General features: G+C 63.4%; 2 protein-coding genes across 2 annotated transcripts; one reads left to right on the forward strand and one right to left on the reverse strand.

Moving 5' to 3' along the window:
• Positions 1-271: 271 nt before the first annotated feature.
• Positions 272-14,998, reverse strand: PORCN (porcupine O-acyltransferase). Its single transcript, XM_030970262.1, is given in 14 exon segments — positions 272-566; positions 644-754; positions 1,192-1,277; positions 2,425-2,488; positions 3,667-3,731; positions 4,464-4,795; positions 6,251-6,394; positions 7,543-7,557; positions 8,525-8,655; positions 10,832-10,928; positions 10,930-11,026; positions 12,631-12,674; positions 13,364-13,556; positions 14,808-14,998. Coding segments are annotated over 14 exon segments (1,617 nt in total). The 5' UTR covers positions 14,944-14,998; the 3' UTR covers positions 272-464.
• A 560-nt stretch (positions 14,999-15,558) lies between these two features.
• On the forward strand, positions 15,559-24,435 carry CDK20 (cyclin dependent kinase 20). Its single transcript, XM_030970280.1, has 9 exons — positions 15,559-15,660; positions 15,732-15,845; positions 17,369-17,529; positions 18,762-18,798; positions 19,286-19,407; positions 19,493-19,555; positions 21,022-21,145; positions 22,163-22,318; positions 24,276-24,435. Exons 1-9 carry the CDS (start codon positions 15,574-15,576, stop codon positions 24,429-24,431), a joined length of 1,020 nt encoding a protein of 339 aa, XP_030826140.1. The 5' UTR covers positions 15,559-15,573; the 3' UTR covers positions 24,432-24,435.
• The last annotated feature ends 668 nt before the right edge of the window (positions 24,436-25,103 follow it).

Below are 25,103 nucleotides of genomic sequence, written 5' to 3' on the forward strand. Positions count from 1 at the left end.
ACCCTCCCCCCAGTCCCTATAGGGGCCAATGGACCTCCCCTACAAGGGCTCATGACACTCCTGCTCCCCATAGGTGGACCCCCAGGTCCCTATAGGGGCCATAGGGCCCCCCGCGCGCTTTTGAGGTGAATTAAGAGGATTTTGGTCAAACCTTGGCTCCGCGCCATCGCCAGGGGGCGCCACCCCCGGAACGCGTCCGCGCATGCGCCGTTTGGCACCGCCCTTCGCGCTCCCATTGGCCGCACGGGAATGATTGACAGGAACCATCGAGGCGAGGCTTTATTGGTCCCAGAGCGGCCGCGCGGCGCCACTTCCGCCCGAGAAAGGGCGGGAAACCCCCCGGAGCGGAAGTTGGGACCATCGAGAGGCGCTTCCGGAGGGGCGGAGCGGCCGCGCTCTCTGTGGTGCCCGGTCCTCCCAGGCGCTCCCAGTTGCCCCGGTGGCTCCCAGTGGCCTCGCAGGGCTCAGCGCAGCAGCCGCGCCAGCACCCAGCAGCCCAGCGTCACCCAGTGGCTGGCCCAGTTCAGCTCGGACCACTTGCGCACGGTGTAGGCCATGCCGTAGCCCTGAGGGGGCGGGAGGGCGTCAGGGTGCTCCCGATGATGGGGGCGACCCCGGACCTCGGGGGGCTCGGGGGTCCCACCTGCTCCTCCACGGCGTCCTCGGCCTCCACATCGAACAGGGCGCCCAGGTAGGACAGGTGGAACAGGGCCAGGGCACCCAGGGCCCCGTTCAGAGCCCGCACCCACAGTGTCTGTGGGGACCCCAAAAATATCGTCAGGGACCCCCATAATCCTGCAGGGACCCCCTAAACCCTCCGTGTTCAACTCCCACACCCACAGCGTCTGTGGGACCCAAAAATATCCTCAGGGACCCCCCAAATCCCTCATGTTCACCTCCCACACCCACAGCGTCTGTGGGACCCCAAAGACCCTCCAAACCCCCCGTGTTCAGAGCCTCCACCCACAGCATCTGTGGGACCCCAAACCCCTCAGAGACCCCCAAGGACCCCCCAAATCCCCCCCCGAGTGCCTGCAGGAGCCCAGAGCCCCCCAGCCTTCCCCAAACCCCCTCAGAGCCCCCCAGACCCTCTGCCCTCCCCCTGTGCCCCACCCAGGGGTCCCCAAACGCCCATCCTGCCCCCGTTATCACCCCCAGAGCCCCCCCAGGCCCCGGAGTCTCTGCTCTCACGTCCTTGTGGCGGTGGCTGCAGCGCGGGGGGCAGCGCTTGGACAGCACGCAGGCGTCAAAGATGGCGGCCAGGCGCTGCCTCAGGGCTGTGGGGAGGGCGGGGTCAGCGCGGGACACGCCCACTGCAGACTGCACCCCTTCATAGCCCCGCCCATCACCCTCAGAGCCCCGCCCATCACTGCAGGCTGGACCCCATCATAGCCCCACCCATCACCGCCCACACCCTCAAGCCCGCCACATCACACCTCTACCTCCACCCACACCAGCCACACCCATCATGCCCCCCCATCACCCCCACACCCTCACAGCCCCACCCACCAATGCAGACCACACCCTCATACCTCCACCCATCACTGCAGGCTGGACCCATCATAGCCCCGCCCATCACCGCCCACACCCTCACAGCCCCACCCACCAATGCAGACCACATCCCTTCATAGCTCCGCCCATCACTGCAGGCCACACCCATTCATAGCCCCGCCCATCACCACCCAGCCCCTCACAGCCCTGCTCACTAATGCAGGCCACACCCCTTCATAGCCCCGCCCATCACTGCAGGCCACGCCCCTTCATAGCCCTGCCCATCACCACCCACACCCTCAGAGCCCCGCCCATCACTGCAGGCTCCACCCACCCCTTATAGCACCGCCCATCACTGCAGGCTCCACCCACCCCATCATAGCCCCGCCCATCACTACCCACACCTTCACAGCCCTGCCCATTGCTCCAGGCTCCACCCACATCCTCATAGCCCCACCCATCTCTGCAGGTCCCTCCCACACCCCATAGCCCTGCCCACCAGTGCAGGCCACACGCACACCCCATAGCCACACCCATCACTGCAAGCTCCGCCCACTTTTAGCTCCACTCATGGCAGGCTCCACCCCACACTCATAGCCCCACCCATCACTGCAGGCTCCACCCACTCTTTTAGCCCCACCCATCATTACAAGCTCCACCCACACCCTCATAGCCCCGCCTATCACTGCAGGCTCCACCCATCTCAGCCCCACCCAGCACCAACAGGCTCCACCCACAGCAGAGGCCCCACCCACATTCATAAGCCCCACTCATTCCTGGCCCCACCCACTCTGCTCAGGCCCCGCCCACACCTTACCTCAATCACAGCATTGCTGCCCCACCCACATCCTCAGCCCCACCCACCTTTAGGCCACACCCACATTTAAAGCCCCTCCCAGCCCTGGCCCCGCCCCTTAAAGGGCCAGCGCTCACCGTGCTCGGCGTAGGTGATGAGGCCCAGGGAGAGCAGCACCGCGGCCAGGTGGAAACTGAGGCCCTGCCAGGGGGGGACACAGCGCGTCTGGGGGCTTCGGGGGGTCCAGGGGGGGACTTTAGGGGGTCCAGGGGGACTTTGGGGGGCCCAGGACGCTTAGGGGCGCTTGGGGGGGCTTTGGGGGAAGTCCAAGGGTCTTTTGGGGGGTCTGGGGGTGCTTTTGGGGGGTCTATGAGGCATTTTGGGGGGTCTGAGGGGCTCTGGGGGGGTCCAGGGGTCTTTTGGGGGGTCTGGCGGGCTTTTGTGGGGTCTGTGAGGCATTTTGGGGGGTCTGGGGGCTTTGGGAGGTCTGGGGGGGACTTTAGGGGGTCCAGGGGGACTTTGGGGGGCCCAGGACGCTTAGGGGTGCTCAGGGGGGCTTTGGGGGAAGTCCAGGGGGCTTTGGGGAGGGTCCAAGGTGCTTTTGGGGGGTCTGAGGGGCTATGGGGGGTTCCAGGGGGCTTTTGGGGGGTCTGGGGGAGCTTTTGTGGGGTCTATGAGGCATTTTGGGGGGTCTGAGGGGCTTTGGGGGGGTCTGTGAGGCATTTTGGGGGGTCTGGGGGGCATTGGGGGGTCCAGGGGGGGACTTTACGGGGTCCGGGGGGACTTTGGGGGGCCCAGGACGCTTAGGGGTGGTCTGGGGGGGCTTTGGGGGAAGTCCAGGGGGCTTTGGGAAGGGTCCAGGGGGCTTTTGGGGGGTCTGGGGGTCTTTGGGGGGGTCCAGGAGGCTTTTGGGGGGGTCCCTGCTGGATTGAGGGGAGGTCCAGAGAGCTTTGGGGGGTTCCAGGGGGGGCTTTGGGGGGGTCCAAGGGGCTTTCTGGAGAGTCCAGGGGGGGTTGGGGGAAGTCCAGGAGACTTTTGGGGGTCCAGGGGGCTTTTTGGGGGGTCCAAGGGGCTTTTGTGGGGTCTATGAGGCATTTTGGGGGGTCTTTTGTGGGGGTCCTTGCTAGATTCAGGGGTCCAGGGGTTTTTTTGGGGAGTCCAGGGCAGTTTGGGGGAAGTCCAGGAGACTTTTGGGGAGGTCCGGGGGGTTTTTGGGGGTGTCACAGAGTTTTGGGGTTTCAAGGAGTCCCGGGGGGTTCTGGGGTCCCCAGGGGGGAGTTGGGATGAGGGGCTGGGGGTCCTGGGGGTCTCACATGCAGGGGGCACTGCTGGGGTTTGGGGTGCCCTGGGTGTGGCGCGGGGGTTTTGGGGTCCCTCACGTGCAGCAGGGCGCTGGGGTGGTTTTGGGGTATTCTGGGGGTGCTTTTGGGGTATTTTGGGGGTGCTTTTGGGGAATTTTGGGGTGGTTTTGGTCCCTCACCTGCAGCAGAGTGCTGGGGTGGTTTTAGGGTATTCTGGGGGTGCTTTTGGGGTATTCTGGGGGTGCTTTTGGGGGATTTTGGGGTGTTTTTGGTCCCTCACCTGCAGCAGAGTGCTGGGGTGGTTTTAGGGTATTCTGGGGGTGCTTTTGGGGTATTCTGGGGGTGCTTTTGGGGAATTTTGGGGTATTTTTGGTCCCTCAGGTGCAGCAGAGTGCTAGGGTTGTTCAGGGTGTTTCTGGGGATGTTTTTAGGGTATTTTGGGGTGGGTTTGGGTGGTTTTGGGGTGTCTCACATGCAGCAGGGCCCTGGGGTGGTTTTGGGGTGGTTTCTAGGGTATTTTGGGGTGGTTTTGGGTGTTTTTGGGGTGTCTCACGTGCAGCAGGGCACCTTGCATCAGTGAGGGTGCCCAGCACACCAGTGACACTAACCGGTGCACCAGTGACACCAGTGTGGAACACCAGTGACACCGGGACACCAGGGACACCAGTATGGCACACCAGTGACACCAGTATGGCACACCAGTGACACCAGTGACACCAGTGTGGGACACCAGTGACACCAGTGACACCAGTGACACCAGTGACACCAGTTACACCAGTATGGCACACCGGTGACACCAGTAACACCAGTGACACCAGTGACACCAATTACACCAGTATGGGACACCAGTGACACCAGTGACACCACTGTCACACCAGTGACACCAGTGACACCAATGTGGGACACCAGTGACACCAGTGACACCAGTAACACCAGTGACACCAGTATGGGACACCAGTTACACCAGTATGGCACACCGGTGACACCAGTAACACCAGTGACACCAGGTACACCAACACAGGCCCCAGGGCCCCCCGGTGCCACCCAGTGCCCCTCCCAGTGTCCCCAAGGCAGCCCCAGTTTGATCCCAGTGCCCCGGCGCTCACAGGTGTGCAGCCAGCGGGACATGGGCAGGTTCCAGTTCGTCACCACCTCGGCCATGGAGCGCGGCAGCTCCACCCGCAGCGGCCGCGACACCGCCAGGTCCCTGGGGACACAGGGGACACACAGGGGACAGTGTGATACAGGGGACACACAGGCACAGGGGCAGTGTGACACACAGGGACAGTGTGACACAGCTCCACCCGCAGCGGCCGCGACACCGCCAGGTCCCTGGGGACACAGGGGACACACACACAGGGGACAGTGTGACACACAGGGACAGTGTGACACCACCAGGTCCCTGGGACACAGGGGACACACAGGGACAGCATGACACACAGGGACAGTGTGACACACAGGGGCAGTGTGACACAGGGACAGTGTGACACAGCTCCACGCAGGGGCCGTGACACCGCCAGGTCCCTGGGGACACACAGGGGACAACAGGGACAGTGTGACACACAGGGACAGTGTGACACAGGGACAGTGTGACACCGCCAGGTCCCTGGGGACAGGGGACACACAGGCACAGCAGAGACAGTGTGACACACAGGGACAGTGTGACACACAGGGACAGTGTGACACAGCTCCACCCACAGGGGCCATGACACTGCCAGGTCCCTGGGGACACACAGGGGACAGTGTGACACACAGGGACAGTGTGACACGGGGGGGTCACAGGTCAGTGTCACACAGGTCAGTGTCACGGATCAGTGTCACACACAGGATCCGTGTCACACACACAGAGGTCAGTGTCAGGGTCACACACAGTGCTGTCCCTGTCCCTCACCAGTGCAGGTGCTCGTGGCGCTCGCTGTGCAGTGTCACACACACAGTGTCACACAGTGTCACACACACAGTGTCACAGTGCTGTCCCTGTCCCTCACCAGTGCAGGTGCTCGTGGCGCTCGCTGTGCAGTGTCACACACAGGGGTCAGTGTCACACACTCAGTGTCACACACAGGGTCAGTGTCACACACTCAGTGTCACACACACAGTGTCACACACACAGTATCACACAGTGTCACACACTCAGTGTCACACACACTCAGTGTCACACACACAGTGTCACACACACAGTATCACACAGTGTCACACACTCAGTGTCACACAGTGTCACACACACAGTGTCACACACAGGGGTCAGTGTCACACACACAGTGTCACACACACAGTGTCACACACACAGTATCACACACACAGTGTCACACACAGTCAGTGTCACACACACAGTGTCACACACACAGTGTCACACAGTGTCACACACTCAGTGTCACACAGTGTCACACACACAGTGTCATACACGCAGTGTCACACTGTGTCACACACTCAGTGTCACACACACAGTGTCACACACACAGTGTCACACACTCAGTGTCACACACACAGTGTCACACACTCAGTATCACACACAGGTGTCAAGGTGTCCCTGTCCACACACAGTGCAGGTGTCGTACACGGGCGGTCGCAGTGTCACACACACAGTGTCACAACAGTGTCACACAGGGGTCAGTGTCACACACACAGTGTCACACACACAGTGTCACACACTCAGTGTCACACACACAGTGTCACAGTGCTGTCCCTGTCCCTCACCAGTGCAGGTGCTTCTACGCACCGCCCGATCACCGTGGCCGTGGCCTCGGACAGGAAGGCCACGAAGTAATTGCTGAAGTGGAACGAGCGCGCCCCGGGGCCGAGCCACCTGGGGACAGGGGACAGGGGGACGTGGGGGTTGGGGGGACAGGGGGGACGGGGGGTTTGGGGGGGGGGGGACAGGGGACAGGGGCCACGGGATTTGGGGTTTGGTGGGGCGGGGAGTTTGGGGGGGGTGGGGGGGGTCAGGCGTTTGGGGGGGGGGGGTTGGGGAGTTTGGGGGGGGACATGGGGGTTTGGGGGCAAATGAGGAAGTTGGGGGTTTGGGGAGTTTGAGATTTGGGGGTGGGGATCGGGGCAGTTTAGGGTTTGGAGGGGTTTTGGGGGGGAGTTCAGGGTTAGGGGGTTTAGGGGAGTTTGGGGTTTGGGGGAGATTTTGGGGATTTAGGGGAGTTTGGGGTTTAGGGGAAAATGGAGTTCAGGGTTTGGGGGGATTCAGGGGAGTTTGGGGTTTGGGGGGACATGGGAGGGTTTGGGGGGTTTGGAGAAAAATGGGGGAGTTCAGGGTTTGGGGGGTTTGGGGGGGGGATTTGGGGGAGTTTGAGGGGATTTGGGGGAGTTCAGGGTTTGGAGGGGATTTGGGGGGACACGGGGAGTTTTTGGGGACGTGGTGGGGTGTTGGAGGGAAATGTGGGATTTAGGGGGATTTGGGGTGGATATTGGGGATCGTGGGGGAAATTGAAGGTTTTGGGGGGGACACGGAGCAGTTGGGGGGATTTGGGGGAACAGGAGGGAGTTTTGGGGGATTCGGGGGTGACATGGAGGGGGTGTGGGGGGGGAATGGGGTTTAGGGGATGGGGGGGTTGGGAGCCACAGGGGGGGTTTGGGGACACACACACATTAGGGTGCCACCCCCATCTCACGTCCCCTCAACATCCCCCCATCCCTGTCCCCCAGTGCCTCCCCTCCCTGTCCCCACACCCTCCCAGGGACCCCCCAAATCCCCTCAGGCTCCCCCAAATCCCCCAGGACCCTCCAACCTCCCCCCAAGCCCTAAATGCCCCATTCCTGTCCCATTCCCACCCCAAATCCCTCCTGCCCCCCCCAAACCCTTCTTCCTCCCCCCAAACCCTTCTTGCTCCCCCCCAAATTCCCCTGGGACCCCCTAAACCCCCCAAAATCCCCCCAAACCCCCCTGGGACCCCCTAAACCCCCCCAGGCCCCCCAAAATCCCCCCAAACCCCCCAATCTCCTCACCTGGCCAAGACGCTCCTGGGCAGCACCGGGGGAACAGAGACACCAGTGAGGGGGGGCTGGGGGGTCCCTGGGGGATTTTGGGGGTCCCTGGGGAGGCTTTGGGGTCCCCCATGGGACCTTCAGGAGTTCCCACTGTGGTTGGGGGGCCCTGAGGGATTTTGGGGCTCCTGGGAGGGGATTTAGGGCCCCCCCCAGAGGTTTTTGGGGCCCTTGGTTGAGGTTGGGGATCATTGGGGTTTGGGGGTCCTGGAAGGGTTTTGGGGTCCCCAGAGGGGATTTTGGGGGGTCCCGAGGGGTTTTGGGGTCCCTGAGGGGTTTGTGGGACTCCTGGAAGGGTTTTGGGGTCCCCAGGGGGGCGCGGGGGTTTTGGGGTCCCTGGGGGGCCCGAGGGGTTTTGGGGTCCCTGGGGGCGTTTAGGGGCTGGGGGGTTGGGGATCCACAGGAAGATGTGGGGGGGCCTTGGGTTGTTTCAGGGTTCCTGGGGAGAGTCTGGGGGGATTTGGGGGGGGGATTTGGGTGGATTTTGGGAAGGATTTAGGGGATATTTTGGTGGACTTTGGGGAGGACTTTGGGAGGGCTTTAGGGGGATTTTGGGCGGGATTTGGGGAGGATTTTGGGTGGGATTTTGCAGGGGGGGGATTTGGGGGAGGATTTTTGGGGATTGGGGATTTGGGGGAGGGGGGGTTTTGGGGAGATTGTGGGGGGATTGTGGGAGGGATTTGAGAAGGACTTTGGGGGGATTTTGAGAGGGATTTTGGGGGATTTTTGGGGAATTTGAGGGGGATTTTGAGAGGGCTTTTGGGGGAATTTGAGGTGGAGTTGGAGAAGATTTTGGGGAATTTTGGTGGAATTTGGGGAATTTGAGGTGGATTTGCAGAGGATTTTGGGGAATTTTGGTGGAATTTGGGGAATTTGAGGGGGATTTGGAGAGGGATTTTTGGGGGTATTTTGAGGGGTCTTCTGGGGGGCTGCGGGGTCCCACCTGCGCAGGGCCCGTGCCCCATAGAGGGGCAGCAGGCTGGAGAACAGAAACGGGGCCAGGCAGGTGCTGACCAGGAGGCAGAGCAGGGCCAGCCCCAGGCTGCGCAGCCCCTTCCGCGCCCAGGCCGCGCTCTGGGGGGACAGCGGGGTCACGGACGGACACACGGACACGGGGATGGACACACGGACACAGGGACACAGGGACAGACACACGGACACGGGGACAGACACAGGGACACGGGGACAGACACAGGGACAGCCCCAGGCCGTGCTCTGGGGGGACACCGGGGTCACGGACGGACACACGGACATGGGGATGGACACACGGACACGGGGACAGACACACGGACACGGGGATGGACACACGGACACGGGGACAGACACAGGGACAGCCCCAGGCTGGCGCAGCCCCTTCCGCGCCCAGGCCGCGCTCTGGGGGGACAGCGGGGTCACGGACGGACACACGGACACAGGGACAGACACACGGACACAGGGACAGACACACGGACACACAGACACAGGGACAGACACACAGACACACGGACGGACACACGGACACACGGACGGACACACGGACACAGGGACAGACACACGGACACACGGACAGACACACAGACACACGGACACAGGGACACACAGACACACGGACAGACACACGGACACAGGGACAGACACAGGGACAGCCCCAAACCCAACCCCCATCACTGACACCCCCCAAACCCACGGGGACACCCCCGGACCCACAGGGACAGACACATGGACACCCCCAAACCTACAGGGACATCCCAACAGACACCCCCAAACCACACTGCAAATCCTGAAACCGCCCCACAGACGCACCCAAACCCCCCCAAACCCAACCCCCATGACTGACACCCCCAGATCCTGAAATCCCCAAACCCCCAAAATCCCATCCCAGCCAGACACCCCAATGCCAGCACCCCCCACTGATACCCCCAACACCCCCAGGCCCCCCAAACCTTCTCAGCCCCCCCAATCCCTGCCCCCTCCAACCCCCCAAACCCTCAGTGCCCCCCAAACCTGCCCACCCCCCCTTAGTGCCCCCCAAAATCCCCAACGCTCCTCAAAGCCCCCCCAATCCCCCCTTTTTCTCCACCAAATCCCTCATTTTCCCCCAAACCCCCCATTTCCCCCAAATCCACCAAATCCCCCATTTTCCCTCAAACTCCCCATTTCTCCCAAATGCCCCCCATATACCCCCAAACTCCCCACTTACCGCCAAACCCCCCAATTCCCCCCAATGCCCTATTTTCCCCCCTAAACCTCCATTTCTCCCCCAAACTCCCCATTACTCCCTCAATTCCCCCAAAATCCCCCATTTTCCACAGCCAAACTCCCCAAATCCCCCATTTTCCCTTAAACCCCCATTTCCCCCCCAAACCCCCCCAAATCCCCATTTCCCCCAAATCCCCGTTTTCCTCCCCAAATCCCCATTTTCCCCAAACCCCCCAAATCCCCATATTCCCTCAAACCTGTTTTTCTCCTCCAACCCCCATTTCCCCCCAAATTCCCATTTTTCCTGCAAACCCCCTATTTCCCCCCAAATCCCAATTTTCTCCCAAACCCACATTTCCCCCAAATCCCTCCTTTCCTCTCAAATCCCCCCAAATTCTCCAAATCCCCCCAAACTCCTCATTTACCCCCAAATCTCCCATTTTCCTCCAAACCCCCCATTTCCCCCAAATCCCTCAAATCCCCATTTCCCAAATCTCCATTTTCCCCAAACCCCCCATTTCCCCCAAACCCCCATATTGCCCCAAATCTCTATTATCCCCCAAATCCTCATTTCCCCCAAATCCCCCAAAACCCCTTTTCCCCCCAAACCCCCATTTCCCCCCAAATCCCTGTTTTTCCCCCCAATTCCTGTTTTCCCCAAACCCCAGTTCTCCCCAAATCCCACTTTTCCCCAAACCCCCAAAATCTCCCATTTCCCCAAACCCGTTTCCCTCCAAATCCCCGTTTCCCCCAATTCCTGTCATCCCCCCAAATCCCCATTTTCCCCAAACCCTCATTTCCCCCAAATCCCCCAAAATTCCATTTTTCCCCCCAAATCCCCGCAATCCCCCTTTCCTGCCAAACTCTGTTTTTCCCCCAATCCCTGTTTTTCTTCCTCCCAAATCCCATTTTCCCCAACCCCTGAAATCCTCCTTATTTCCTCCAAAGCCCCCCAAATCCCCGTTTTTCCCCAAACCCCATTCCCATTTCCCCAAATCCCCGTTTTTCCCCAGTCCCCATTTCCCCGTTTTTCCCCGTTTTTCCCCGTTTTTCCCCCATTTTTTCCCCGTACCAGGGGCGGTCCCTCCACGGCTCTCAGGTAGGTGCCGAAGGGCTCCCAGGGCCCGAACACCGCGGAGCCAGGTGAGCACAGGTAGCCCAGCACCTGCCAAACGTTCACCCACGTCCCATTTTCGTCAAGAGAGGCCACCACGGCGGTCCAGGTCACCGCCGCACACGGCCTTCATGGCCACCACCATCTGCGCCCCTGCCGCACCGCATCGGGGACACCACATCGGCGGGGGAACCCCGAAACCGGGCACCCCAACATCAACGGGGACCCCCAATATCGGGGGGACCGCAACATCGGGGGTGACCCCAACATTGCGGGGGACCCCAACATCGGGGGACCCCAACATCAGCGAGGACTCCAATATCGGGGGGGACCCCAAATCGGGCACCTCAACATCAGGGGAGACCCCATCATCAGGGGGGACCCCAACATCGGGGAGGATCCCAATATCGGGCACCCCAATATCGGGGGGGACCCCAGCATCAGGGGGGATCCAACATCGGGAGGGACCCGGAAATCAGAGGGGACCCCAACATCGGGGGGGACCCCAACATCGGGGGGACCCCAACATCGGGGGATCCCAAAATCGGAGGAGAACCAAAATCGGAGGGAACCCCAAAACAGGGAGAGAACCATAATCAGGGGGACCCCAATATCAGGGGAACTCAACATCGGGGAGACCCCCAACATCGGGCACCTCAACATCAGGGGGGGACCCCGACATCAGGGGGGAGCCCAAAAACATCAGGAACCCCAACATTGGGCATCCCGAATCAGGGGGAGCAGAAAACATCGGGCATCCCAAAAGCATCGGGCACCCCAAAATCGGGGGGGACCCCAACATCGGGCACCCCAGCGTCAGCGGGAACCCCAAAAACACCCGGCACCCAACATCAGAGAGAACCCCAAAAACAGGGGGCAGCTCAACATCAGGGGGGAACCCCAAATCGGGGGACCCCAAAATCGATGGGGACCCCGAAATCAGGGGGGACCCCAAAAACACCGGGCACCCCAACATCGGTGGGACCCCGAAAACATCAGGCACCCCCACATCAGACGAGACCCCAAAATCAGAGGGGATCCCAAAGTCCGGGGACCCCAGCATCGGGCACTCCAACGTCACAGGGCACCCCGACATCAGGGGGACCCCAAAAACATCGGGTACCCCACATCAGAGAGAACCCCGAAATTGGGGGGACCCCAAAATCAGAGATGATCCCAAAATCAGGGGGAACCCCAAAATCGGGCACCTCAGCATCAGAGGGGATCTCAACATCGGGGGGAACCCAACATCAGCAGGGACCCAACATCTGGGAGGGAACCCCAACATCGGGGAGGACCCCAACATCGGGGAGGACCCCAATATCGAGCACCCCAATCTCAGAGGGGATCCCAACATCAGGGGGACCCCAAAAACATCGGGCACCCCAACATCAGGGAGGAACTAACATCAGGGTGATCAAATATTGGGGGGGACCCAACATCGGGGGGACCCCCAAACCGGGCACCTCAACATCAGGGGGGACCCTGAAATCAGAGAGAACCCAAAAATGTGGGGAACCCTGAAATGGGGGGTGACCCAAATTAGAGGAGACCCCAAAATCGGGGGGGGACCCAAAATCGGGCCATGCTCCACATCCCCAAGGGGGTGGGGAAGGAACTGGGGGGGTCCCAAATGGGGGGAGGGGAGGAGGGGGGTCTCACCCTCACCACCACCAGGACCCCAGAATCAAGGGGGATCCCCAAAGCTTGGGGGGGGATGGGGTCGGGGGGGGATCTGGGGTGGGGAGGGGTCTCACCTCGCATCTTGTGCCACGTGACCGTGTCCACCATGTGCAGCTCCCTGGGGGGGGGGCTCCAGTCACTCCCAGTACAACGTGCCCAACCCCCCAGTTCATCCCAGTGCCCCTCGTGCCCCTCCCAGTGCCCCCAAACCCCGTCCCAGTCACTCCCAGTTCAATGTGCCCAACCACCAGTTCATCCCAGTGCCCCCAGTCCCTCCCAGTGCCCTCAAACCCCTTCCCAGTAGCCACATACGTGCCCAACCCCCAGTTCATCCCAGTGCCCCCAGTCCCTCCCAGTCAGGGCTCTCAGTCCTTCCCAGTCACTCCCAGCTCTTCCCAACTTCCCCCCAGTTCTTCTTCCAGCTGCTTCCAGCACCCTCCCAGCGCCCCCAAACCCATCCCAGCGCCCCCAGCCCCTCTCCCAGCACCCCCAAATCCTCTCCCAGTGCCCCCAGTCACCCCCAGCTCCCACCCCAGTCCCCTCCCAGTGCCCCCCCAGTTCTCCATACCCCATGAGCAGGTAGCTGAGGGCGGCCAGGGCCAGGCAGAGCCCCCCCAGACCCTCTCCCAGTCCCTCCCAGTGCCCCCAGTCCCTTTCCCAGTCCCCTCCCAGGCCCCCGTACCCCATGAGCAGGTAGCTGAGAGCAGCCAGGGCCAGGCACAGCCCCCCCAAACCACCCCCAGTTCCCCTCCCAGTCCCTCCCAGTCCCTCCCAGTTCCCTTCCCAGTCCCTCGCAGTCGCCCGTACCCCATGAGCAGGTAGCTGAGGGCGGCCAGGGCCAGGCAGAGGCCGCGGTGGGCGCGGGCCCGGCTCAGCAGCAGGGTGAGCACGCAGAGCCCGCTCAGCAGGGCCACCCAGAGCGCCTGAGCCCCGAAGAAATGGTGCAGGGCCAGGAGCCCCCCGGCCGCCGCCCCCGCGTGCTTCCCGCCCCGCGGCAGCGCTGAGACACGGACTGCGGTCAGGGGCACCCCCGAACCGGGGGTCCCCGAACCCCGAACCCCGAACCGGGGCCAGGAGCCCCCCGGCCACCGCCCCCGCGTCCTTCCCGCCCCGCGGCAGCGCTGAGACACGGACTGCGGTCAGGGGCACCCCCGAACCGGGGGTCCCCGAACCCCGAACCGGGGCCAGGAGCCCCCCGGCCGCCGCCCCCGCGTGCTTCCCGCCCCGCGGCAGCGCTGAGACACGGACAGGGGGCACCCCCGAACCGGCAACGACCCCAGACCCCGGCGGGCCCCAAACCCAAAACATCTGGGGGTCCCTAAACCTGAAATCCCTGGTTCTCACCCAAACCTGGTAACACCCCCGCACCCTGGGGGTCCCTGAACCCAAAAACACCCCAAACCCCGGGGATCCCCTCACGCAAAACCCCGGGCATCCCCTCAGCCGAAACCACGGGGGTCCCCGAACCCCAAACCCCCGGATGTCCCCTCACCCGAACCCAGCAATGCCCCCAGACCCCGGGGGTCTCCTCACCCGAAATCCCCAAACCCTGCCTGGGGTTCCCTGAACCCAAACCCGGTAACACCGCCAAGCCCTGGGGGTCCCTTCACTGGAAACCCTGCGGGTGTCCCCCCACCCAAAACTGGCAACGCCCCCAACCCCCGGGTGTCCCCTCACCCCCAAACCCCAGCGCTACCCCCGGACCCCTCCCCACAGCCCCCAATCCCCCCCGCCCCCCGCACTCCCCTGAGCCCCTCTGGTCTCTGCCGGCCGCCCCCAGACCCTGGGGCCCACCGGACCCCTGGGATTCCCCCTGACCCCCTCAGCTCCTCCCGACTCCCCAGTCCGCTCAGCCGCCCAGCGTGCCCCCAGACCCCCAAATTCCCAGACCCCCCTGTGCCCCCAAAGCCCCGAGACCCCCAGAACCCCCCCGCATGCTCCCCCAGCCCCGGACCCTTCCCGGACCCCCGGCCCCTGCAGCACCCGGGACCCCCCAGATCCGCCTGAATCCCCCAGACCCCCGGAACCCCCCAGACCCCCGGTGACCCCCATCCCTCCGGTCTCCCCAGAGCCTCGGATCCCCCCAGCCCCTCGGGTGGCCCCCCAGACCCCCGGGACCGCTGGATGTGCCCCCACCCCTCCGGCCTCCCCAGACCCCCCGGTTCCCCCCGGCCTCCCGGACGTCCCCCAGCCCTCCGGCCGGCCCAGAGCCCCGGTTCCCCCCGGTGTCCCCCCGCCCGGCCCCACTCACGCAGCCGGTGCAGCAGCCGCGCCCCGAGGCAGAGCAGCAGCAGCGGCCAGAGCTGGGCCAGGCCCTGGCGCGCCGTGGGCACCACGCAGCCGGGCAGCACCTGCGCCGCGAACTCTCGCGGAGGCAGCGCCGCCATCCCGACCCGAGCGGGGCTCGCTGCGTGCCGGGACCCCCCAAAAACCCCCAAAAAAACCCAAAAACCCCGAAATCCCCCCAAATCCCCCGCCCGCGCCTCGCCCGGCGCCGCTGCCCGCCCGCCTGAGGGGAAAGGGGCGGGGCCCCAGCGCCAACCAATCAGCGCCCGCCGTCCCGCCCCGCGCGGCGGCACTGACCAATCAGAGTGCGGCGCGGCCAAATGGCGGCGCGCGACGGGGCCGCCGTTGCCAAGGGCGGGGCGCGGTTGCCGGGGAGCGGGGGATGCTGGCGGGGCGGGGTCTGGTTGCTAAGGGGCGGAGCTCCGTTGCTATGGGCGGGCCTCGTTGCTGGGGATCTGGCCCGCGGTGCTAAGTGTCCGTTGCTTTGCTAGGGGCGGGGCCTGATCGGGTTTCTAGGGGCGGGGTTTACTAGGATGCAGCGAGGTATGCTAGGGGCGTGGCCTGTTGCCAGGGAGTGCGTTGCTAGGGGCGGGGCCTCATTGCGCAGAGCGGGACGCTATTGGCCGTTGCCAGGGCTGGTTGTCAGGGGCGGGGCCTATCCCCATGGCAACCAGGTGCGGCGGGCTCGGCGCGGGGCAGTGTGGGGCGGTGGAGGACGGAGCCGGCCCACAATGCCCCGCGGCATGGAGCAGTACATCGTGCTGGGCCGCATCGGGGAGGGCGCGCACGGCGTCGTGTTCAAGGCCAAGCACCGCGAGGTGGGGCCGGGCCGGGGGCTGGGGTGGGGAACGCGGCCCGGCGGGGCCTGCCTGACCCCGTGTCCCCCCAGACCGGGGAGCTGGTGGCTCTCAAGAAGGTGCCGCTGCGGCGCCCCGAGGAGGGGCTGCCCCCACAGACCCTGCGCGAGATCAAGGCCCTGCGCGAGATGGAGGCCCACCCCCACGTGAGCGACCCCCGAGTGACCCCGAGTGACCCCCGAGTGACCCTCGAGTGACCCCTGAGCCCGGGGACCCCAAATCCGGGGTGCCCCCGATTCCCTGGTGCCCCCCCCGAGTCCCTGGTGCCCCCCTTATAGTCCCAGTGATGTCCCCCCTCTGTCCCCGCAGGTGATCTGTCTGCAATCTCGGTGTCCCCCCCAGGTGTCACTGTCCCCTGCTGTCTCTGCTGTCCCGCAGGTGATCCAGCTCTGGGCCGCCTTTGCCCAGGTGTCACTGTCCCAGGTGTCACTGTCCCAGGTGTCACTGTCCCTGTTGTCCCCACAGGCGATCCGGCTCCGGGCCACCTTCGCCCAGGGCCCCGCCGTGGTTGTGGCCCCGGTGTCGCTGTGTCACTGTCACTGTCCTGGTGTCACTGTCACTGTCCCCGGTGTCACTGTCACTGTCGCTGTCCCAGGTGTCCCTGTCACTGTCCTGGTGTCACTGTCCCCATTGCTGTCCCCGCAGGTGATCCAGCTCCGTGCTGCCTTCACCCAGGGCCCTGCTGTGGTTCTGGCCCTGGTGTCACTGTCGCTGTGTCACTGTCACTGTCCCCGGTGTCACTGTCACTGTCCCCGGTGTCACTGTGTCACTGTCACTATCACTGTCCCAGTGTCACTGTCACTGTCCTGGTGTCGCTGTGTCACTGTCACTGTCCCCGGTGTCACTGTCACTGTTGCTGTCCCAGTGTCACTGTCACTGTCCTGGTGTCACTGTCCCCATTGCTGTCCCCGCAGGTGATCCAGCTCCGTGCTGCCTTCACCCAGGGCCCTGCCGTGGTTCTGGCCCTGGTGTCACTGTGTCACTGTCACTGTCCTGGTGTCACTGTCCTGGTGTCACTGTCACTGTCCCTATTGTCACTGTGTCACTGTCACTGTGTCACTGTCACTGTCACTGTCCCTGTCCCCGCAGGTGATCCAGCTCCGTGCCGCCTTCGCCCAGGGCCCGGCCGTGGTTCTGGCCCCGGTGTCGCTGTGTCACTGTCCCAGTGTCACTGTCACTGTCCCCATTGTCACTGTCCCCATTGTCACTGTCCCCATTGTCACTGTCCCCATTGTCACTGTGTCACTGTCCCCAGTGTCCCTGTCCCTACAGGTGATCCGGCTCCGTGCCGCCTTTGCCCAGGGCCCCGCCGTGGTTCTGGCCCCGGTGTCGCTGTGTCACTGTCCCCATTGTCACTGTGTCACTGTCACTGTGTCACTGTCCCTGTCCCCACAGGCGATCCGGCTCCGTGCCACCTTCGCCCAGGGCCCCGCCGTGGTTCTGGCCCTGGTGTCACTGTGTCACTGTCACTGTCCTGGTGTCACTGTCCCGGTGTCACTGTCACTGTCCCCATTGTCACTGTGTCACTGTCACTGTCCCTGTCCCCGCAGGTGATCCGTGCTCCGCGCCGCCTTTGCCCAGGGCCCCGCCGTGGTTCTGGCCCCGGTGTCGCTGTGTCACTGTCACTGTCACTGTGTCACTGTCACTGTCACTGTCCCTGTCCCCGCAGGTGATCCGGCTCCGTGCCGCCTTCGCCCAGGGCCCGGCCGTGGTTCTGGCGCTCGAGCTGCTCGTTGGGGACCTGGGGGGGCTCCTGCGGGCGGCGGCGCCGCGCCGCCCGGTGAGGGGCCCTGCTGCCCCCGGCCTGGGGGAGGGCCGCTGCTGGCCAGGGTGACCCTGCGGGGTGAGGGCCCCGAACGGGAATGGGGCCGCAAAAGGGGTGAGGCACCCCGAAAACGGGATGGGGACCCCGAAAATGGGGTGAGGGACCCCGAAAGCGGGAATGGGGACCCCGAAAATGGGGTGAGGGACCCCGAAAATGGGAATGGGGACCCCGAAAATGGGGTGAGGGACCCCGAAAACGGGAATGGGGACCCCGAAAATGGGGTGAGGGACCCCGAAAATGGGGTGAGGGACCCCGAAAACGGGAATGGGGACCCCAAAAATGGGAATGGGGACCCCAAAAATGGGGTGAGGGACCCCGAAAATGGGAATGGGGACCCTAAAATGGGGTGAGGGACCCCGGAAACGGGAATGGGGACCCCGAAAACGGGGTGAGGGACCCCGAAAATGGGAATGGGGACCCCGAAAACGGGGTGAGGGACCCCGAAAATGGGGAATGGGAACCCCAAAACGGGAATGGGAAGCCCGAAAATGGGAATGGGGACCCCAAAAATGGGAATGGGAACCCCGGAAACGGGGTGAGAGACCCCGAAAACGGGAATGGGAACCCCGAAAATGGGAATGGGGACCCCAAAAATGGGGTGAGGGACCCGAAAATGGGAAGAGACAAATGGGAATGGGGACCCCAAAACGGGGTGAGGGACCCCAAAAATGGGAATGGGGAGCCCAAAATGGGATAGGGACCCCGAAAACGGGGTGAGGGACCCCGAAAATGGGAATGGGGACCCCGAAAATGGGAATGGGAACCCCAAAAATGGAGTGAGGGACCCAGAAAATGGGATGAGGGACCCCAAAATGGGGTGAGGAACCCAGAAAATGGGAATGGAGACCCCAAAAATGGGAATGGGGAACCCCAAAATGCGGTTAGGGACCCCGAAAACGGGAATGGGAACCCCAAAAATGGGGTGAGGGACCCCGAAAACGGGGTGAGGGACCCAGAAAATGGGAATGGAGAGCCCAGAAATGGGAATGGGGACCCCAAAACGGGGTGAGGGACCCCAAAAATGGGAATGGGGACCCCAAAACGGGGTGAGGGACCCCAAAAATGGGAATGGGGACCCCAAAAATGGGATAGGGACCCCAAAAATGGGGTGAGGGACCCCAAAAATGGGATAAGGGAACCCCAAAATGGGGTTAGGGGCCCCAAAAATGGGAATGGGAACCCCAAAAATGGGATCGGGGACCACAAAAACGGGGTGAGGGACCCCGAAAATGGGGAGGCTGGGCCACGTACACGGCCAGCACCTCATGCACAGGGTGATGGACCCCAAAAATGGGAATGGGGACCCCAAAAATGGGAATGGGGACCCTGAAAATGGGATGGGGACCCCAAAACCAGGACAGGGGACCCCAAAAACGGGGTGAGGGACCCCAAAACCATGGGGAATGGGGGGCATTGGGAATGGGGGGACACCAGCACCGCTGGCTGCGCTGGGTGAGGGGCCCCGAAATAAGGGAGGACCCCAAAACTGGGGGGGACCCTGGCACTGGAGGGAGGCACCTCCCCCACGCGAGCCCCCCAAAACTGGGGTGGGGACCCCAAAATCGGAGTGGAAGAGGCTCAGAGAGCTGCAGGACACCCCAAACCCGGGGTGGGCGCTGGGGGGACCCCAACATCTGCACAGGGATTGAAAGTGTTGGGGCACCCCAAAATCGAGGGGATACCCACAGTCTGGGGGTGTTCCCGGTCTGGGGGGGTTCCCCGAGCATCGGGGTCCCCCCTGAGGCCGTTTTTGGGGTGCAGGACCTCAAGCCGGCCAATCTGCTGCTGGACAGCGCCGGGCGCCTCAAGCTGGCGGATTTCGGGCTGGCGCGGCTGCTGGGCCCCCCCTCGGGCCGCCCCTACAGCCACCAGGTGGCCACCAGGTACCGAGCTGGGGGTGTCCCCCCCCCGGGGGCCGCGCTGTCCCCCCAAAATGCGGGGGACCCCCTGACCCCCCCGTTGTTGCAGGTGGTACCGAGCGCCCGAGCTGCTCTACGGCGCGCGGCACTACGACGAGGGCGTGGACCTGTGGTGAGCGCCCCGGGACTTTGGGGGGTCCCTGTGGGAGTTTGGGGGTCCCTGTGGGAGTTTGGGGGTCCCTGTGGGAGTTTGGGGATCCCCTGGGAGTTTGGGGGTCCCTGTGGGAGTTTGGGGTGTCCCTCTGGGATTTGGCATCCCCCGGGATTTTGGGGGTCCCTGTGGGAGTTTGGGGATCCCCCGGGATTTTGGGGGTCCCCTCGGATTTTGGGGGTCCCATGGGATTTTGGGGTGTCCCTCTGGGATTTTGGAGGTCCCTTGGGATTTTCGGGGTCCTATGGGATTTTGGGGATCCCTTGGGATTTTGGGGATCCCCTGGGATTTTGGGGATCACTCTGGCATTTGGGGGATCCCCTGGGATCCAGGGAGGGTCCCTGTGGGATTTTGGGGTGTCCCCCTGAGATTTTGGGCATCCCCTGATATTTTAGGGGGTCCCCCTGGGATTTGGGGGTCCCCCGGGATTTTTGGGGATCCCCTGGGATTTTGGGGGATCCCCCGGGATTTTGGGGGTCCCTCGGATTTTGGGGTGTCCCCCGGGATTTTGGGAGTCACCTGGGATTGGGTGCTCCCTGTGGGATTTTGGGGTGCCCCTCTGTGATTTGGCATCCCCTGGGGATTTTGGGAGTCCCATGGGATTTTGGGGGTCCCCCAGGATTTTGGGGGTCTCTCGGGATTTTGGGGTGTCCCTATGACATTTTGGGATGTCACCCTGGGTTTTTTGGGGGATCCCCTGGGATTTTGGAGTGCCCCCCTGGGTTTTGGGGATCTCCCCTGGATTTTGGGGGTCCCTGTGGGATTTTTGGGGTGTCCCCTGGGGATTTTGGGGTGTCCTCATTGATTTTTGGGAATCCCCTGGGATCGGGTGGTCCCTGTGGGATTTTGGGGTCCCATGGGATTTTGGGCATCCCCTGAGATTTTAGGGGGTCCCCCTGGGATTTGGGGGATCCACTGAGATTTTGGGGGGTCCCCCGGGATTTTGGGGATCCCCCGGGATTTTTGGGGTGTCCTCCTGGGATTTGGGATGTCCCCTGGGATTTGGAGGATCCCCTGGGATTTTGGGGGTCCCTGCAGGATCAGGAGGGTCCCTGTGGGATTTTGGGGATGCCCTGGGATTGGGGGGGTCCCTGTGAGGTTTTGGGGTCCCTGTGAGGTTTTGGGGATGCCCTGGGATTGGGGGGGTCCCTGTGAGGTTTTGGGGTCCCTGTGAGGTTTTGGGGATGCCCTGGGATTGGGGGGGTCTCTGTGAGGTTTTGGGGTCCCTGTGGGGTTTTGGGGATCCATTTGGGATTTTGGGGATCCCTGTGGGATTTCGGGGGTCCCTGTGAGGTTTTGGGGTCCCTGTGAGGTTTTGGGGATGCCCTGGGATTGGGGGTGTCCCTGTGGGGTTTTGGGGTCCCTGTGGGATTTCGGGGGTCCCTGTGAGGTTTTGGGGTCCCCCTGACCCCCCTGTCCCCCCCCAGGGCCGTGGGCTGCATTTTCGGGGAGCTGCTGACGCTGTCGCCGCTGTTCCCGGGGGAGAACGACATCGAGCAGCTGTGCTGCGTGCTCAGGGCGCTGGGAACGCCCAGCCCCAGGGACTGGCCGGTACTGGGAGCACTGGGACGGACTGGGACGGACTGGGAGAGGGGCACTGGGAGCACTGGGAGCACTGGGACAGACTGGGAGAGTGGCAGAAGGACAATGGGAGGCACTGGGGGCACTGGTGTGCACTGGGACACACTGGTGTGCACTGGTTTATACTGGTCTGTACTGGTTTATGCTGTTCTGCGCTGGTTTATACTGGTCTGTACTGTTTTATACTGGTCTGTACTGGTTTATGCTGGTGCATTGTCGTGTGTACTGGTATATGTGGTGCCTACTGGTCGGGTCTCGTGTACTGGTTTATACTGGTGTATACTAGTCAGTGGTAGTTTATACACAAATTTATACTGGTTTATATTGGCCTGTGCTGGTCTATACCAGTCCATACTGGTCTGCACTGGTTTCCACTGGGCCGCACTGGTCCATTCTGATCCATACTGGTTCATACTGGCCCACACTGGTCCATACCGGTCTGTATTGGCCCATACTGGCCTGCACTGGTCTGTATTAGCCCATACTGCTCTGCACTGGTCCTTACTGGTTTATACTGGTCTATGCTGGCCCATAGTGGTTTATATTGGTCCATACTGATCCATACTGGTCCATACTGGTTCATACTGGTTTATACTGGCCCATACTGGTCCATACTGGTCCATACTGGTCCATACTGGTTTATACTGGCCCATACTGGTCCATACTGGTCCATACTGGTTCATACTGGTTTATACTGGCCCATACTGGTTTATACTGGTGCCTGTCCCCGCAGGAGCTGTCGCAGCTGCTGGATTTCCCCAGGCTCTGGTTCTGCCCATGGGCCTGTACTGGCCTGTGCTGGGGCACACTGGTCCATACTGGTTTATGCTAGTCCATATTGGTCTATACTGGTTTATGCTAGTCCATACTGGTCCATACTGGTTTATGCTGGTCCATACTGGTCCATACTGGTTTATGCTGGTTCATACAGGTCCCTACAGGTTTATACTGGTCCGTACTGGTTTACACTGGTTCCTGTCCCCGCAGGAGCTGTCGCAGCTGCCGGATTTCCCCAAGCTGCGGTTCCGGCCGCGGGCGGCGCCGCCGCTGCAGCTGCTGGTGCCGGGCGCTGACCCCGCTGCGCTGGACCTGCTGCAGCAGCTGCTGCAGTACCGGGCACGGCTGCGCCCGCGGGCACACCAGGTACGGACTGGGACAGACTGGGACAGACTGGGAGGGACTGGGAGAATGGGGAACCGCGGGAACTGGGGTACCCGTGATGGACCCCTGGACTTGCTGCAGTACCAGGCACAGCTGCGCCCGTGGGCACACCAGGTACTGGGGAACTGGGGGGACTGGGAGGGACTGGGGGAATGGAAGAATGGGGAACTGGGGGACTGGGGGAACTGCGGGAACTGGGGTACCTGTGCTGGACCCCTGGACTTGCTGCAGTACCAGGCACAGCTGAGCCCGCGGGCACACCAGGTACTGGGGGACTGGGGGGACTGGGGGAATGGAAGAATGGGGAACTGCGGGAACTGGGGTACCCGTGATGGACCCCTGGACTTGCTGTGGTACCGGGCACGGCTGCGGCCGCGGGCACACCAGGTATGGGAACTGGGGGGACTGGGAGGGACTGGGAGGGAGTGGGACAGGCTGGGAGGGACTGGGGGAACTGGGGAGACTGGGAGGGACTGGGGGGGACTGGGGGAACTGGGGTACCCGTGATGGAGCCCTGGACCTGCTGCAGTACCGGGCATTGCGGCGCCCTCGGGCACACCAGGTACGGACTGGGGTGAACTGGGAGGGACTGGGAGCACTGGGAGGGACTGAGGGACTGGGGTACCCGTGCTGGAGCCCTGGACCTGCTGCGCTACCGGGCACAAGTGCGCCCGTGGGCACACCAGGTACGGACTGGGAGCACGGACTGGGGGGGACTGGGGGGACTGGGGGAATGGGAGAACGGGGAACTGGGGGACTGGGACAGACTGGGAGCACTGGGAGGGACTGGGGTACCCTAAATTGGCTGCACTGGATCTGCTGCAGTACCAGGCGCAGCTGCGCCTGTGGGCACACCAGGTACTGGGGGAACTGGGAAGGACTGGGGGAATGGGAGAATGGGGAACTGGGGGAACTGGGAGGGACTGGGAGGGACTGGGAGCACTGGGGGGAACTGAGGGACCCCAGATTGGCTGTGTTGGACCTGCTGCGGCAGCTGCTGCGCTACTGGGCACGGCTGTGCCTGTGGGCACACCAGGTACTGGGGGAACTGGGAGGGACTGGGAGGGACTGGGGGAATGGGAGAATGGGGAACTGGGAGGGACTGGGGGCACTGGGAGCACTGGGAGCACTGGGGAACGGGGATACCCGTGATGGAGCCCTGGACCTGCTGCCGTACCTGGCACAGCTGTGCCCGCAGGCACACCAGGTATGGACGGGGGGGATTTGGGGGTCTTGGGGGGCTTTGGGGGTCCCAGGGTCGCCCTGGTGGAGCTGCCAGAGCCCCAGGTGGGCCCCACTGCAGCTCCTGCTCAGGTACCGCCCGCACCTGTGCACAGGAGCTCAGCAGGGGAGGGGCAGGGGGGATTTGGGGGGTCCTGGGGAGAATTTGGGGGGTTTGGGGGGTCCCTGCTGGAGCCTCAGCTCAGCCCCGCTCGGGCACCAGGTGAGGCTCCAACCCTGAGCCCAACAGGTGAGAGCCAAGGGGGGGTCTGGGGGTCCCAGAGGGCTGGGGAGGATTTTGGGGGGGTCCCAGGTGTGTTTGGGGGGTCCCAGGTGTGGTTGGGGGGTCCCAGGTGTGTTTTTGGGGGGGTCCCAGGTGTATTTGGGGGGTTCCAGGTGTGTTTGGGGGGGTCCCAGGTGAGTTTGGGGGTCCCAGGTGTATTTGGGGGGTTCCAGGTGTGTTTGGGGGGGTCCCAGGTGTATTTGGGGGTCCCAGGTGTGTTTTTGGGGGTCCCAGGTGTATTTGGGGGGTCCCAGGTGTGTTTGGGGGGTTCCAGGTGTGTTTGGGGGTCCCAGATGTGTTTTTGGGGGGGTCTCAGGGACTGATGGCCCCAGGGCCCTCTGCGGGGGGGGTCACACAGACCCCTCCCCTTCCCCATTTTTTGGGGGGGGGTCCCGGCCCCCCAGGCCCCGCTGACCCCCCCGCCCCTCCCCCCAGGCCCTGCTGCACCCTTTCTTCTTTGGGCCGCAGGAGCTGAGCCCGCCCCCGCCCCCGGGGGGGCCGCGGCCGCCCCCCGAGTTCAGCCTGGACACGGCGCTGGAGCTGCCCCCCCGGGGGGCCCTGAGACCCCTCCCCAGCCCGGGGGAGCCCTGAGAGACCCCCGGGGCCCTGGGACCCCTCCCCAATATGGGGGAACCCTGAGACCCCCCCCAATATGGGGGAACCCTGAGAACCCTCCCCAGCTTGGGGGACCCCTGAGAGACCCCAACCCAGTGTAGGGGACCCCCATTGACACCTGCGGGGCCCTGGGACCCCTCCCCAATGTGGGGGAGCCCTGAGACCCCCACACATCCTGGGGGAGCCCTGAGAGCCCCCCGGGGCCCTGGGACCCCCAGTGACACTCCCAGGGGGCCCCGAGACCCCTCCCCAATATGGGGGACCCCTGAGAAACCCCCAACCCCTGCAGGGCCCTGGGACCCCTCCCCAATATGGGGACCCCCACTGACCCCCCCTGGGGTCTCGGGACCCTTCCCCAATACTGGAGACCCCCGAGACCCCTCCCCATCCTGGGGGACCCCCACTGCTCCCCTGGGACCCCTCCCCAAACTTGGGGACCCCCCGGGAGACCCCCCCCCCCTGCCCCACCCCCCTCCCCATTTTGGGGACCCCTCCCCACCCCGGCCCCATTGACCCCCCCCCGGGGACCCCCAAATTTCCCCCCGGATTTGGGGAGACCCCAGAGCCCCCCAGCCCCAAACCAGCAGCACCGGGAGTGGCAAAAACAGGGAAAATCCACCCCAGACCCCCGGATTTGGGGTGAAAACC

Source organism: Camarhynchus parvulus, unplaced genomic scaffold, assembly GCF_901933205.1.
Source record: "Camarhynchus parvulus unplaced genomic scaffold, STF_HiC, whole genome shotgun sequence".
Lineage (NCBI taxonomy): Eukaryota > Metazoa > Chordata > Aves > Passeriformes > Thraupidae > Camarhynchus > Camarhynchus parvulus.

Excerpts from the sequence above, each read along its gene's own strand:
- CDK20 (XM_030970280.1), top strand. The coding sequence starts at position 15,574 with ATGCCCCGCGGCATGGAGCAGTACATCGTGCTGGGCCGCATCGGGGAG. Across the intron at positions 15,661-15,731 it reads TCAAGGCCAAGCACCGCGAG|ACCGGGGAGCTGGTGGCTCT; the intron begins GTGGGGCCGGGC and ends GTGTCCCCCCAG. Across the intron at positions 22,319-24,275 it reads TGCGCCCGCGGGCACACCAG|GCCCTGCTGCACCCTTTCTT; the intron begins GTACGGACTGGG and ends CCCTCCCCCCAG.